Here is a 14,399-nt window from a genome sequence, read left to right as displayed (position 1 = left end):
CATCCTTGGCTTCATGACCATGGGGTAGTTCCGTCTACACTCCATCAATGCTTTAAGTACAGCTGAAACGGAAGGCAACTTACGGTTTATGTTGATAAAATACCGTTCCCCACTGCCCAGTCGCACTACTCCGATGCAAAGTATTACTTTACAATTTCGATGCGACCTCAAGAAGCTGAGACTAGCCGCACCATGAGGGGGCCCGAGGGTTCATCCCATGAGGACCCAAAGATGTGGTGAGATCGCTTAACAACATGTTTAAGGAAGAGGAGAGGTGCAGCAAAATATTCCCCTTGACCCCTCTTGATATGAATATTCCCTATTACCCCTTGGAGGTGCTGCCTCATTACCATGAGGGGCATACTACTTCTCTTGCACCCCCATTCCAAGAGCCACCCTTATGGAGGCCCAAATAGAACAAACTCCAAAATATGAGGAAGCAATGGATGTCAGTACTCTCACTCCAAGGGTCACCTATACGCAAGACGATCAAAGAGTCTTGCTCATCCCCATTCCCCTCTTGGAAGCGGATTTCGCTCACCGAAGAGCTGAAGCCAAAGAGGCTGACCAAAAGGTCCTGGAAATCCCAGCCGTTCTACCAAAGTTGGATTTAGCCCGCTATGTCACAGCGGCCAATCCTCCACCTCCGGCCCTACTCTTCACTGACCCTCCCATTCTCCTCTTGGAAGCCGATGTCGCCCGTCGAAAGGCCGAAGCCAATTATGCTGACCATAAGGTCTTGCACATCCCAGTCCCTCTAAGGGAGGAGGATGAAGCTTACCTTGCCTAAAGGGTCACTTAGATGCGTGACCTCCAAAAGGTCCTGCAAATCGTGGCCGTTTTACCAAAGTTGGATTTGACTTGCTATGTCACTGCAGCCAATCCTCCACCTCCGGCTCAATTCTTCACCAACATCCCCATTCCCCAACTTCAACACCCTAATCAGGCTGCTAATTCTGAAATAAAGAAGCAAGTCCAAGACCTTCATGATCAAATAGAGGTCAATAAGAAAGGGGAAAGCCAAAGTGGAAGAGGCTCCACCTCTATTTATTCCTTCTAAGCCATTGTTCAGATTCGTCCCAGAATCCTGAAAGCCCGATGGACTCTAGTTCACTCAGAGCTCAGTTCACAAAGATACAACAGTCCTGCCAAAGTGGGATCTCTATAGGCCCCAAGCTCATCAGATTATGAAGAAGATGGACTATGAACCTGCAACCAATCAAGGTCTAAAAGATGGAAAAGGGATGATTGCGCCTTTCACAGTCATGGAAGCCATCGCCGTTCAGCACACCACCAAGACGGGTCTCAGGTACTCGTCTCCCCAGCCATGCATGATCGACCAAGCGGCTTATATGGTGGCATCTCAAGACCTGCCTTCTTCCCCCTGCAAACTCCATCTTCTTGAGGTAGGCCCTTCACAAGCTGCCCAAGAAGTGCAAAATTCCCTCACTTCTCAGTCTTCTCAAGACTTACCTTCTTCACCCAATAAGCCCCCTCTTCTTGAGGTAGGATTTTCACAAGCCACCCAAGAAGTAGAAAGCTTCCTCATCTCTCAATCTCTTCAAGACCTGCATCCTTCCCCCTGCGAACCCCCTCCTCTTGACCTAGACCCTTCCCAAGTTGACCGAGAGGTGGGAGCTACCCTTGCTCCTCAACCTTCCCAGACCCTGGACCGTTGGGAAATGGAAAGGGAGTCGCCAATTCTTGACTGAAAGATTGAAGTGCTCGCTGTCAATGATGAGCCTTCCGACCCCTTGCCCTCTGATGAGGAGGAGGTCGAAGAGCCATCTGAAGTATTGGTAGGTGGTGGATAAGCCATGGCCAATGATTTGGAAGAAATAAACCTGGGTAATAAAACTAACCCATGGGCAATCTTCATCTCAGCTGTCATGTGATTTGATGAAAAAGAAGAAAATACCACCTTTCTATGAGCGAATCGGGATGTGTTTGCATGGCACTACCATGAGATTCCCGGTTTGAATCCCCAAGTCGTCGTGCACCGACTTGGGATTGACCCATCTTTCAAACTGGTGAAGCAGAAGTCAAGAAGGTTTCGAGCTGACCTTGAATTCCAGGGTGATGGCGAGGTAACCAAGCTCAAGGCAGTCGATTTCATCAAAGAGGTCAAATACCCGAGGTGGTTGGCCAATGTAGTGCCAGCTAAAACAAAGAATGGGCAAATTCGGGTTTGCATCGACTTTCGAGACTTAGATGTAACATGTCTGAAAGATGATTTCCCTCTCCCCTTTGCCGAAATGCTTATTAATTTGATGGCTAACTGCTGAGCCTTCTCCTTTGTGGATGGCAGTGTTCAAAAAAGTGGACCGCCCAGCTCCTAGGCGGTCCAAAAGGCCTAAGCGCATCGCCCAGGCTTAAGCGGCCAAACTGAGCGGTAGTCCCTGGGTGGCCGCCTAGGCGGTACAGAACCCGCCTAGGCGGCCGCCCAACGCCCAGCCCTAGGCGGCCCCGCCCAGGGTCTGCGCCCCGCCTTTGAGCGGAACTTTTCTTTTTTTCGTTTCTATTGATTTTTTTTAAAACATAAAGCGTTTCAAAGGATGGTTTTAGGTTCATTTGAAGCTTAAATCCCCAAGAACCCATTTTAGAGATAAAGAAACCTCAAGAAAACATCTTTTTATGACTTTCATTGGATCGAAGTGTTTCTCAAAGTTACGGAAAATAGATCCAAACATCACCCAGGTAGATTTGATTTAGTTTTGGAGTTTTATAATCCTATAAGAGGGTGTTTTTTATTATTTTAGCACCAGAAATATTCTAAGAGGTGGGAGTTTGGAGTTCAAGCAATCAAAGTAAGTGCAAAACTTTATTTTTAGATTGCTTGTTTTATTTTGAGATGTCTTCTTCAGGATCTAGTCGAAGTGGATATCCGGGTTGGAAATATGGATATAACCCAAATCCAAATGACAAAAATTGCATTAGATACAATTTTTATGAAAAAGATACAAAAGGAGAATGTTGCCTCTTATAAAAATATTCCTAAAGCTATTAGAGAGGAGATTAAGCAATATATGAGTTTTGTAAAACAAAAACAGGAACAAAATCCTTATCATTTGAATAGATCTATTTCTGCTACTTCTAGAAGAAGTGATCCGGGTTGGAAGTATGGTTATAACACCAAACCAAATGATAAAAATTGTATAAGGTGTAATTTTTGTGAAAAATATACTAATGGGGGTATTAACCAATTCAAGAAACACCTTGCTGGTATTAAAGGGAATATTGCTTCTTGTAAAAAGGTTTCTGAAGTTATTCGGGATGAAATTAGACAACTTCTGAATTTTAACGAACCAGAAAATGATGAAAATGAGCCTTGTTCTATGGAAATATCTTCTCCAGGTTCTTTTAAAAGTGGTGATCCGGGTTGGAAGTATGGTTATAACTCAAATCCGAATGACAAAAATCGTATTAAATATAATTATTATGGAAAGGATACTAATAGGGGCATGTACCGGTTTAAAAACCACCTTACCGGTATTAAGGGGAATGTTGCCCCGTGTAAAAATGTTCTTGACACTATTAGGGAGGAAATTGTACAATATTTGAGTTTAGGGAAGCACAAAAAGATAGAAAAGGATAGAGCAAACAAGACTTGTAAGGCCTCATCTGCACGTACTAGTAAGAGGGAGGTAGACAAAGAGGAGGAAGAGGCAGATTCAGAAGAAACAGAAGAGGATAAGCGTTATATTGAAGAGGGAGATGGCTCTGATGATGATGGCCTCGATTCTGATGCATATGATGAAGCTTACCATATTCCTTCTGATGATGATGATGATTGAAGACTCTTGGTGTTGAGTGTTGACTTCTGTGTTGAGTGTTGAGTGTTGAATAATGTGTCATAGTCTCATAGACTGTATATTTTTTGAATTTCTGTATATTTTCTCTTTTTTATTTTTCATTTCTACTTTCTAGTTTCTAGTTCTACTATCTAATTTTTGTGTGTACAGTCTACAGTGTATCAGACGATCAATGTATGCTTGTATGGTTTTACTGTTTTAGCATTGTATGAAAATATGGATTATCAAATATTCAAAATTCTCTTCCCGACTTCTATCTTCCTTTTTTTAACTGGGATTATGGTCTTATGTATTATCAAAATTCTTATAGATTAATCATTTATTAGTCATCACTTTTTTTTCTTTTTTTTTTTTTCAACTGGGCCCAAGCCCTCAACTTTTTCAGTTTTTTTTCAACTGGGCCTAAGCCCTAACTTTTTTTTTTTTTTTTTCAACTGGGCTACCCAAGTTCTGGGCGGCTGCCTAGGCGTTGGGCGGCCTGGACCCCCATGGCCACTTCGGTGCCACCTAGCGCTTTTTGAAACACTGGTAGATGGTTATTCAAGGTATAACCAAATAAGGATGGCACACGAAGATGAAGAAGCCATTGCTTTCTTAACCCCCAAAGAAGTCTACTGCTACACGGTGATGCCATTCGGGTTAAATAACGCGGGTGCCACATACACTGTCTTCGAAGACATGCTGCACGAAGAGGTAGAATGTTACGTGGATGACCTGGTGGTGAAATCGGGTGAGAGAAGCACCCACATCCAAACCCTTGAGTGAGTCTGTAAACAACTCCGGTTCCATCAACTCAAGATGAATCCCTTGAAGCGTGCCTTTGGCTTGCGATTGGGGAAATTCTTGGGACTCATTGTCAGGTATCGTGGCTTGGAGATCGAACCTGTCAAAATCAAGGCCATTCAAGAGATGCCCACCCTAAAGGAATCTTCGAGAGCTCAGATCTCTCCAAGGCAAACTTGCCTATTGCTAATCTCTTAGAACGATGTAAACCCTTTACACACCTGTTAAAGAAAGATGTGCCTTTCGAGACGAAGCATGACGGTTGGCCTTTGAAGAAATCAAGACCTATTTGCTAAACCCTCATGTACTCTTAGCCCCTATACCTGGGACGCTACTCATTCTATATGTGACCGCTCCAGATGAGTCACTTGACGCCCTGCTTGCGCAGAACAATGAGGATGAAAAAGAGACAACCTTATGTTACCACAGTCAAAGGATGCAAGGGGCTGAGGAGAATTACTCCCCGATCGAGAAGATGTGCGTAAGCCTTGATCTCTCCCATCCAAAAACTCCGACACTACTTGCTAGCCCATGACGTCCGGCTTATCTCACGAGTCGACCCCGTCAAGTTTCTTATAACGCGTCCCTGCTTATCGGGCCGTCTTGCAAAATGGTCATTATTATTGATGGAGTTTGGCGTCACCTATGTGCCACAAAAAGTTGTCAAAGGCCAAGCCCTAACATACTTTCTAGCTGCACATTCCCTACCGACAGATTCTCCCCTATCGAGTGATCTCCTTGATAAAGAAATCTTCTGCACTGAAAGCACCTTATGCTTGGAAGATGTACTTTGATGGGGCCTTTCAGTCAAAACAAGGCGGCTCTGGGGTGGTGGTCTCTAGTCCCCAAAACGACATTGTTCCCTTATCCTTCTCTCTCATGGAAGTCGATTCTAATAACGACGCCGAGTACCAGGCACTCATCATAGGCCTCGAAATTGCTTCTGACATGAACATGGAATTGTGGCCATCTTTGGCGATTCTAAGTTGGTCATGTGGCAGCTCAAAGGGGTATATGATGTCAGGAAGGACCATCTCAAGGTCTATCATGACATTGCCAAGTCATAGATGGCACAACTCTATGAAGTCTCCCTCAAGCACATACCATGAAGGCTTAATTCACAGGTTGATGCTCTTGCCAAACTTAGCGCGACCATTCAGATTCCGTTGAAAGACCACAAGGAAGAGCTCTTGCTGAATGGAGGACATCGAGCTCATTGATGAGCTTGACTATGATGATGAATGACATACGAGGGTACCGATCACAGCATCAAACTCTCGCTCCCCAGTTGAGTCATAACTCTCCCTTATCCTCCATGAGTTGCATACCTCACAAACACCAAGGGATGCGTCTCCACCTCATCCATCTCCATAAAACAACCCCCTTTTAAAGCCCCAAGAGGGTCGCAACTCTTACCCTAGTGAGTTGCACTGCTCACTTACCCTAGTAAGTTGCATTGCTCACCACCCCAAGTGAGTCTCCATCTCATACACGCCATGAAACAACCCACCACAACTCCCAGTCGAGTTACACCTTCACCTCACCTCGAATACCATTTAGCTCCCAAAGTAGTAGCCCTCACTCGACCATCTCACCGCAACTAACTCGATACCTTTTGCCACTCATTGAGCATCATTCAACACCACGAATGAGCTCTTCCTTCTCTAAATTGATTCTATCCCCAATGAGCCCCCATCACGAGCACCATTCAAATCCTTGGATGGTCACCTAATTGGAGTACCCCACTATGGATTGACTCGACATCCTCAAATTTAAGATCGTGAATGAGCGCTCTCACCAAAACTAGTTCTTCCCTAATGGAGTCTCACCTACGGCCTACCATAGCCCCAAATGAGCCTCGTACCCAACTTTCACACACTCTTCCATCCCTACCACCGATAAGGGGACCTTCCCATCATTCATCATGCATTTCATCATTCATATATCACAACAATGAAAGAAAAATAAAGCTGACATGGCCATGAAGCCATGGGGAAAATAGCCAAAAAGAGAAACCGGGCATGATGCAAGTTCATCATGAGCAATAGTGGTTTCAGGCAGACATGACCACGAAGTCATGGGTAAAAGAGCCTAATAAAAAGGGAGTTGATGAAAACCGCTTTGCGGCACCACTTCCACCCAGTTCAGGTGAAAACCCAAATGGGCACTTGGACTAATAAACAAGTTGATGCAGCGCTCGCCTTCCTTGGCAACTTCGATCATGCAAAAGCTTGGCGGTTCGGAAGACTGTGCCCCCTCATAAGGGTACCTTGCTGCCAAAACCAAAAACCTTGCAAGCAAAAGCTCAGTGGTATGGGAGCTAATACCCCCCTCCAAATGGTAACCTACACTACTGAAACCAAAAAGAGCTCAAGAAAAGCTCAGCACAGGCCAGCCTTCAAAAGGCTCCTGTTTATCAAAAATATCTTCAAGATGGCAAGCCAGATCGGCCACCTGCCCAAAGGATTTCATCTTTAGGAAGTCAACCAAAGCACTCGGACAAATTGTGATCAGTGCTCCCAAAAGGTTATTGCCTGCTTAATTTGGATCAATGCCCCAACAATAGGGGTTCTGGTCTTATTAAGGTTCCTAGCTGCTAAAAAGATTTAGAATTTCGGGGTCGTAGTTGACTAAAAGGCTAGCCGACTAAAAGCCCCCCGATTAAGCCCAATAGATTAGGGTTTGAAACCCCAAAGAGGCCTCCCTCCTGCCAATCGGCTCGAATCCCGATGCAGCAGTTCACATGCCCCATTAAGGGCCTTTGGCTGTCTAACCAAACACAATGTCTCCTGAATTGGGACGGAAGGCCCAAAGAAGGCAACCACCTGTAGACCAAAATTTGAAGGTTTAGTGTAATTGGGAAGAAAGCCCTTAAGCAAAGCCCCCAGCCACTAGCCCTCCTTGAAATCCTGACAAATTGGGAATGAAGCCCTTAAGCGAGGCCACTGACTGTTGGACACATCCAGATTTTGATATATTGGGAATCAAGCCCCAAAGAAGGCCCCCAGTTGTTGGAACCAAACATACCACAAGCTACCCCTTGCGTGAAAGGCTAGCTGCGAACCTCCCTCTTCCAAGCGGCATGAGGACGCTGATAGCTATGTCAAATAAAGAAATGTTGGGAGAAAAAAGAATGCCTTGGTAATGATTTGAAAGATGAACTCGAGCGATTTTGTTCCGAATGTCACACTTCTCGCTCATCTCAAAGAGCGACATCCCGCAGGGAAAGCTATTAGTGCGTGTTTTTGATGCACTAATTTCTTGGCATGCTATGCCCATGGGTGCCAGTCACACCTATGGACTATGGAAGACGGCACCAATAAGCCTAATTTTGGAAGAATTTGAAAATGTGTTATCTTGGCCTCGAAAAGCATGTGAGGGTTGTATTTGATATCCTGAGGATGCCCTCCAAGTTTCGTCTCGATCAGACAAAGATAAAGCAGATCAGAAAGAAAAATGCATTTTGCAGTGCCACTCTCTTGCATACCAAAAAATGCCTCATAACTAGAGCTATATTGTCAAAGTCTCTGGTGATCATCAGACCACCACCAATGGATTCAGAAGGTCAAAAAACACCAGAATACCAAAATTTAGCTCATTTGGACCTTTCTGGACCCTTCTAGGCCCAACTTGCCAAACATGGGTAGGCTTTACACTATTCCTGCGCAGCCTTAGTGAACCAGTTTCTATTCATGGAAACTGTGCTTTTTGAAAACGAGAGTTCTTTGTGAGGTCATAACTTCTTCGTTTTGAGGCCAATCAAGCCTAAATATCAGTATATTATTTAAATATCAGTATATTATTTGTTTCATCAAGATGAACGTTTTAACATATAGAACGACTCGAGACGATACCCGAAACGGAAGAAATCTTAGAGTGAAATTTGACAAAAATGTATAAATGGCAGAATTTTTAAAACAAGACACATCTTTACTCCCGTGATCATTTCTCGAAGCCCTGACATCGGATGACTTCATGAGCGGGTCCATTGCGACCGCGACTCGAAGGGCTTCAATATGAGGTAAAGTTTGTTCAAGATTGACGTTGGGAAGACACCTTATTCAAGCTCGCAAGAAGGCACGATTTTCTGACGTTGGAATTCCATTTTGTGACCTGTCAAATTAAGAAAATGATCAATCGACACTCAAATTGGGGTGTTTTCGTTGCAAAACGATCATGACTTCCCCTTCGGTTTGTGATAAAGAAATCGACCAAGAACACAACAAATCAAGCTACATAAATGATCAAAGTTTTCAAGTTTAAGGACTTGGCTGGATATTTGGGTTCATTACCAAAAGTTCGATTCAAGCTTCAAAGTGGACATCAAATCAATCGTCTCGAGATGAACAACATTTCTATGGTGTTGGATCGTTTCGGAATGTCGACGTAAAGCATCGAAAAAGGCCCCGAGGCAAGGCTATGGCAAGAGGCCCCTTTTGGAGGGATGGTTTTGTCATTTCCAAGATTCTGGCCAAGGGCAAAATGGTCATTGTGCCCCAAAAGGGGATTGATTATTTTATTCATTTTATTATTATTTTTGAGCAATTTTATTGTCTTTTGGTCATCCACCCTTGTTTCGTGGAGGTCATATATAAGGTTCTTTTCTTCATTTGTAACCTAAGTTGGAAAGGAGACAAAAAAAAAATATAAGCTTTGCCCCTTTTAGCTTAGCTTTATGCTTCCTTCTTGCTTCAAGAGAGGAGAGAGAATATTTTCCCCATTTGAGAGCTTGCCCTTTGACTTTTCACTTCCAAACTCTACACTCCCAAACCTCCCTCTTCCTTACCCCATACTCGCTAGTCTACCCTAACCTATATTCCCCCATACTCCTTAACATACCCTAACCGTACCCTACCCTACCCTACCCTACCCTACCCTAACCTAACCCATACTCCCCCATACTCCCTAGCCTACCCTAACTCATACTTCCCCATACTTTGTAGCCTACCCTAAGTCATACTCCCCCAAACTTTGTACCGTAACCTATACTGCCCCAGACTCCCTAGCTTACCCTAGCCCATACTCCCCCCTACTCCCTAGTCTACCCTAGTCCATACTCATACTCTCTAGTCCATTATACACCATAGTCCCTTTTAGACTAGCCTAACTCACACTCACCCTACTCCCTACTCCCTACAAACTAGCTCACCCACTTAGCCCTACATCTTAGCCGTTGAACATAGGACCCTAGCCTCTCAAAGAGCTTTCAAGGGACTGTGGGAGCACACCTAGCTGCCGGGTTCGAGCCACTACCTCACTCTCTAGGTACTCGGTCAATCTCTCTTTCTCTCTCTTCTCTCTTTTTTCTCTTTTTTCTCTTCTTTCTCTCGTTTTCTCTCTCATCTCTCTTTGTCTCTCTCCCTCTCTTTCTCTTTCTCTTCCTACTCTCCCTCCCTCCCTCCTTGAGGTGGGCGGCATAGCTGCCCTCCTCCCCCTCTCTCTCTCTCTTTTTCTCTCTCCCTCTTTCCCTTTCTTTCTGTCCCCCCCAGGAGGCAAGTGGCTGGGCCGCCTACCTCTCTCTCCTCAAGAGGAAGGCGGTTGGGCTGCCCACCTCTCTCTCCCTCTCTCTCTCTCTCTCTCCAGGAGGCAAGCGGCTAGGCCGCCCACCTCCCTCTTCTTGTCTCTCACTCCCTCTCCCTCTCTCTCTTTCTTCTCTCGCTCTCTCTTCTCTCTTTCTTTTCCCTTTTTCTTCTTCTTCTACGTTTCTACGGAAGGTTCGCGCATAGATTGGCTTGGAAGCTTTCGAGCCTCCTGTTAGTCTGCCCCTTACCTTGCCTCCGGGGTATTCAGCCTAGGCCTAATATCTTTCCTAGTTAACCGGTAGAGCCTCCTAGTGGAGGTGACACTATAGGGCTGCAGGATTGAAGAGCGTTTACCTTCTCTTCTTTCTTCATCTTCGTCTTTCCCATAGGGTTTTAGGATTGAAGAGAATTTTACCTTCTTTCCCTTCTTCATCTTCGTATTTCCTTATTCTACTTTTCATCGCTACTCTTCTACAGAAGGTTCGTGCATAGGTTGGCTTGGGAGCTTTCCGAGCCCTGTTAGTTTGTGCCTTGCCTTGCCTCCGAGGTATTAGACCTAGGCCTAATACTTTTCCTGGTTAACTGGTAGAGCCTCCTTGGGGAGGTGATGCCGGAAGGTTGCAGGATTGAAGAGCTCTCTCCTCCCCTCATCTTCGGCTTTCCTTCTTCTTCTATCTTTCGTCTCCACTCTTCTACGAAATGTTTGCACATAGGTTGGCTTGGGAGCTTCAGAGCACCCTGTTAGTCTGCACCTTTCCTTGCCTATGGGGTATTAGGTCTAGGCCTAATACCTTTCTTGGTTAATCGGCAAAGCCTCTTAGGGGAGGTGACGTCGAAAGGTTGCAAGATTGAAGAGTGGTTCTCTTACCCCTTCTCTCGTTTTATCTACTTTCTTCTACCCCCATCCAAAACCCGAGCCTTAGCCTTCCTAAGACTCATCACTCAAAGCCATCCATGGGACGAACCAAGGACTCTAAATCCCTGGGTCCATAAAATGAGGACAAGACAAGAGCACCATGTGGACAGAAAGGGAGCAAGGACCAAACCGCGCCGAAGAGGTCGGGGGGCCTTCTCTGACTGATCTAAGAGGGCTCCCAAGAGCTCGGACGTGTCCCTGCACCCAACCGCGATGAGGCAGGTTCCTGAACTCCTCGCCGCACAAAATCCCTCTCACCTTTGGGCAACCTATCCACACATTGTGCATACGCCTAGCACACATGACACACACGAGTACGGGCATTCGGTTTTTCGAGAGGGGGTCTCTCGCAAGCCGACCTAACACTGGGTCCTCGAACAACGAAGACCGGGCCCAACCATCGTGATGCTTCAAAACTGCAGTTGACTTATTACAACCAGCCATGACCATCACAATTTTCAATAGACCGTGTCACGGTTCTAAGACTACTATGAAGGCTATTTTTGTCTGCTCACCCGAAAAAAGGGATATGGATGAGGTTTTGGAAAGTTTGAGGTTTATTTCCAATAATCCAAAAATTATGGTATATTTTGGAAAGTTCCCTATTCTTTTAAAGCAATTGAGAGAACCTAAAAATTGCTGATTTTTTCTCTGGAAAGTCATTTGTTGAAATGCCTGGTATTCTTATATTCAAATGCTCTTTCTTAACCTCATTTTGTGTGGCTTATTACTAATATGGATGACTTTCTAAAAGATGAAAGACCTGGAATTATATAGGGCCTCCTAAGATTTTTGTTTTATCCAGAATTAATTTACTTTTTTCACAAAAATTTTTTCTTTATCCAGAATTAATTTATTTTTTGACAGGTCTGGAGCGCATGTATCATGCGGCAGGGATACGGAGGACAAGACTATCTATTGGCTGTGCTAGTGACAATTGGGTGCTCTTTATTCATTCTATATCCAGTGAGTCAATAACTATTATTATCAGATTTAGCAACTTCATTTTGGTTCTCTTCTTAGCTGAGGATTTGTAAATTTTTGTATGGGTACTTTTATTTTCTGGGACACAGCTTAGCATCAGGAAATTCAGTAAACCATTTTGTTGCATCTTTTTGTAGGCATATTTTTTTGGGTAAGTCAGTGGGGGAGAAGGCCCCCTACCCGTTTTTCATTAATAAAAAGCTAGAGGAAAACAATTAAGGTACAACCCTATGAAAGGGCACTTGTGCCAGATCATGTAATAAAAGAGAAGAAAGAAAATCTGGTGGTCTATGGCGCCACACAGTTGCACCGGGGCCAGCAGCTGCCCTCTTAGCATGGGCATCAGCAACCATGTTAGCCTCACAAAAGACATGTGTGATGGACCATCGATGAGAAGACAGCCTGGTGCGACAATTGTCAACAATCGTCTTTAGCCTCCATGGAGCATTGCATCGATTCTGAATGACATTCACAAGCAAAGCCGATTCACGTTCAATCTGAATTGGAAAGCAATTACTTTGAATAACCAATTGAACTCCTTCCTTAAAAGCCAAAAATTCTACATGGTTATTGGAAGCAAGACCAAAGTGCTTTGCAAAAGTAGCAATAAAACCACCTGCACTGTTCTTGATAACTCCACCAGCACCTATTAAGCCTGAATTTCTCAAGGAAGCACCATCAATATTTAGTTTGTAATTGTGAGTCTTAGGAAAAGACCACGCTACCAAGGTAAAGGTCGCAGCTCTCTGATGCTGCCAAGTTATCTGGAGGTTACCAATGATTGCCTTTTCTGATAAATGAAAGACCATTTCTTAACTTCTGCTAGTGCCTGAACATGCATGGTAATCCTTTTAACAATGAGCTCTCTCCTTGTGGGTCTTAACTCATAAACTCTTCTGTTGCGATCTCCCCATAGAAACCAAACAGCAGTAAAAAAGATGGAAGACCGAATATTACGAAGTCCATGTGATTTAAATCTGAAGAGTAACCACTACCTGAGTAGTTCTGGGACAGAGGTACCAAGGACAAACTTTTTCCACATCTCCAAGCGAATGATCTCCATACATCCTGTGCAAAGGCACATTGAAATAACAGATGAAAAAGATTGTTTTCATGGTTACTGCAAAAGGGACATAAAGAGTCCAATTGCATGCCTTGCTGCTGTAGTAAGAATGAAGTGGGTAATCGATTATGACAAGCTAGCCATGAAAACCACTTCACCCTTGGGTGGCATTTGGAGGACCAAAGTGCACGGAAAATAGGTTGTGAAGAACCTTGATGCCTAATAAAATTCCATGCCCTTTTAATAGAAAAAGTTCCATCAGCAGAATGAATCCAAACTAGTGAGTCCTTCTTGGGCTGTAGAGGGAGTGTATAATTCTCAACCTCTCCATATATTCCTCAAAGAATCAGATGTGGGATGCGGCAGAACCCAACCTTGAGGAGCTCCACTGATAAAATCTGAAACCCTCCTTCCTACTGTAGCCCCCAAAGCTTCCTAAATGTCAGCTTCGTGGATAAGAGGCTGACCTGCTAACCATGGGTCCATCCAGAAATCCACCAACTGACCATTACCGATATTCCACAACACATTGCCTCTCAAATGAAATAAACCAAGTAAAATCCCCTTCCATGCATGAGAACATCCTCTTCTGCCTTCAGCCTCTCAAATAGACGAATTTCTAAAATATCGATGTTTGAAGAATCGTGCCAACAACACAGATGGATTTTCGAACATCCTCCATGCTAACTTCATCATACCTGCGATATTGCGCCATATCCCTTACCCCAAGACCTCCTTCAGCCATAGGCAAGCATATTGTTTTCCATTTTATCAGATGAACACCTTTTTTTTCTGCTTACCGGCCCATAAGAAGTTTCTCTGTAGTCTCCCTATCATATTACATGTTTTCTTCATAAGAATGAAGGATAATAGCCAGAAAACCGATGAAGCCCCTAAAACAGACTTTAGCAGTTGAAGTCGATCGGCATATGAGACGCATAAAGGCTACCAAGACCAGATCTTACCAAACACCGTACCCACCAGATTATGGCAATAACTGTGCTTCAGATGTCCACAAAATAGTGGTAGGCCCAAATAGCGAACCAGAAGAAACCCTTCAACAAACTTTAACTCCCTCAGAATTCTCCCCCCGTCCTCCTCGTGGTGCCCTAAAGAAAAAGACCTTGCTTTTAGAAGAGTTCAAAATCTGACCAGTACTCCTCTGAAACTTTTGAATAAGTATTTGCATAGTTGTGGCAGTAAAGATGGAAGCCTCACAGAAAATAAGCACATCATCAGCATAAAAGAGATGCGAAACCCCATAGTCACACCCTGAAGGGAACGCCCTATGAACCATACCTTGCAAAAAAGCACAATCA

General features: G+C 44.3%; 1 protein-coding gene across 16 annotated transcripts in view; it reads left to right on the top strand.

Moving 5' to 3' along the window:
• LOC18428064 (UDP-galactose/UDP-glucose transporter 5) overlaps nt 1–14,399 on the top strand; it is a 44,405-nt gene that overhangs the window by 20,902 nt on the left and 9,104 nt on the right. For all 16 annotated transcript variants that reach the window (XR_016047035.1, XR_016047034.1, XM_088855088.1 and 13 more), the window contains one exon: nt 11,901–11,999. Coding sequence is in view for 9 of the 16 variants with exons in the window: in XM_088855088.1 (XP_088711214.1) it covers nt 11,901–11,999 (99 nt within the window). In the remaining 7 variants the exon portion in view is untranslated. The remainder of the gene's footprint in view (nt 1–11,900; nt 12,000–14,399) is intronic.

The sequence above is a fragment of the Amborella trichopoda genome, chromosome 13 (assembly GCF_054954075.1).
Source record: "Amborella trichopoda isolate Santa Cruz 75 chromosome 13, AtrichopodaSantaCruz75HAP2 v2.0, whole genome shotgun sequence".
In the NCBI taxonomy this organism is placed as follows: Eukaryota; Viridiplantae; Streptophyta; class Magnoliopsida; order Amborellales; family Amborellaceae; genus Amborella; species Amborella trichopoda.
The sequence above is the reverse complement of the archived record's forward strand: the minus strand, read 5'-3'. Positions and strand labels throughout refer to the sequence as shown.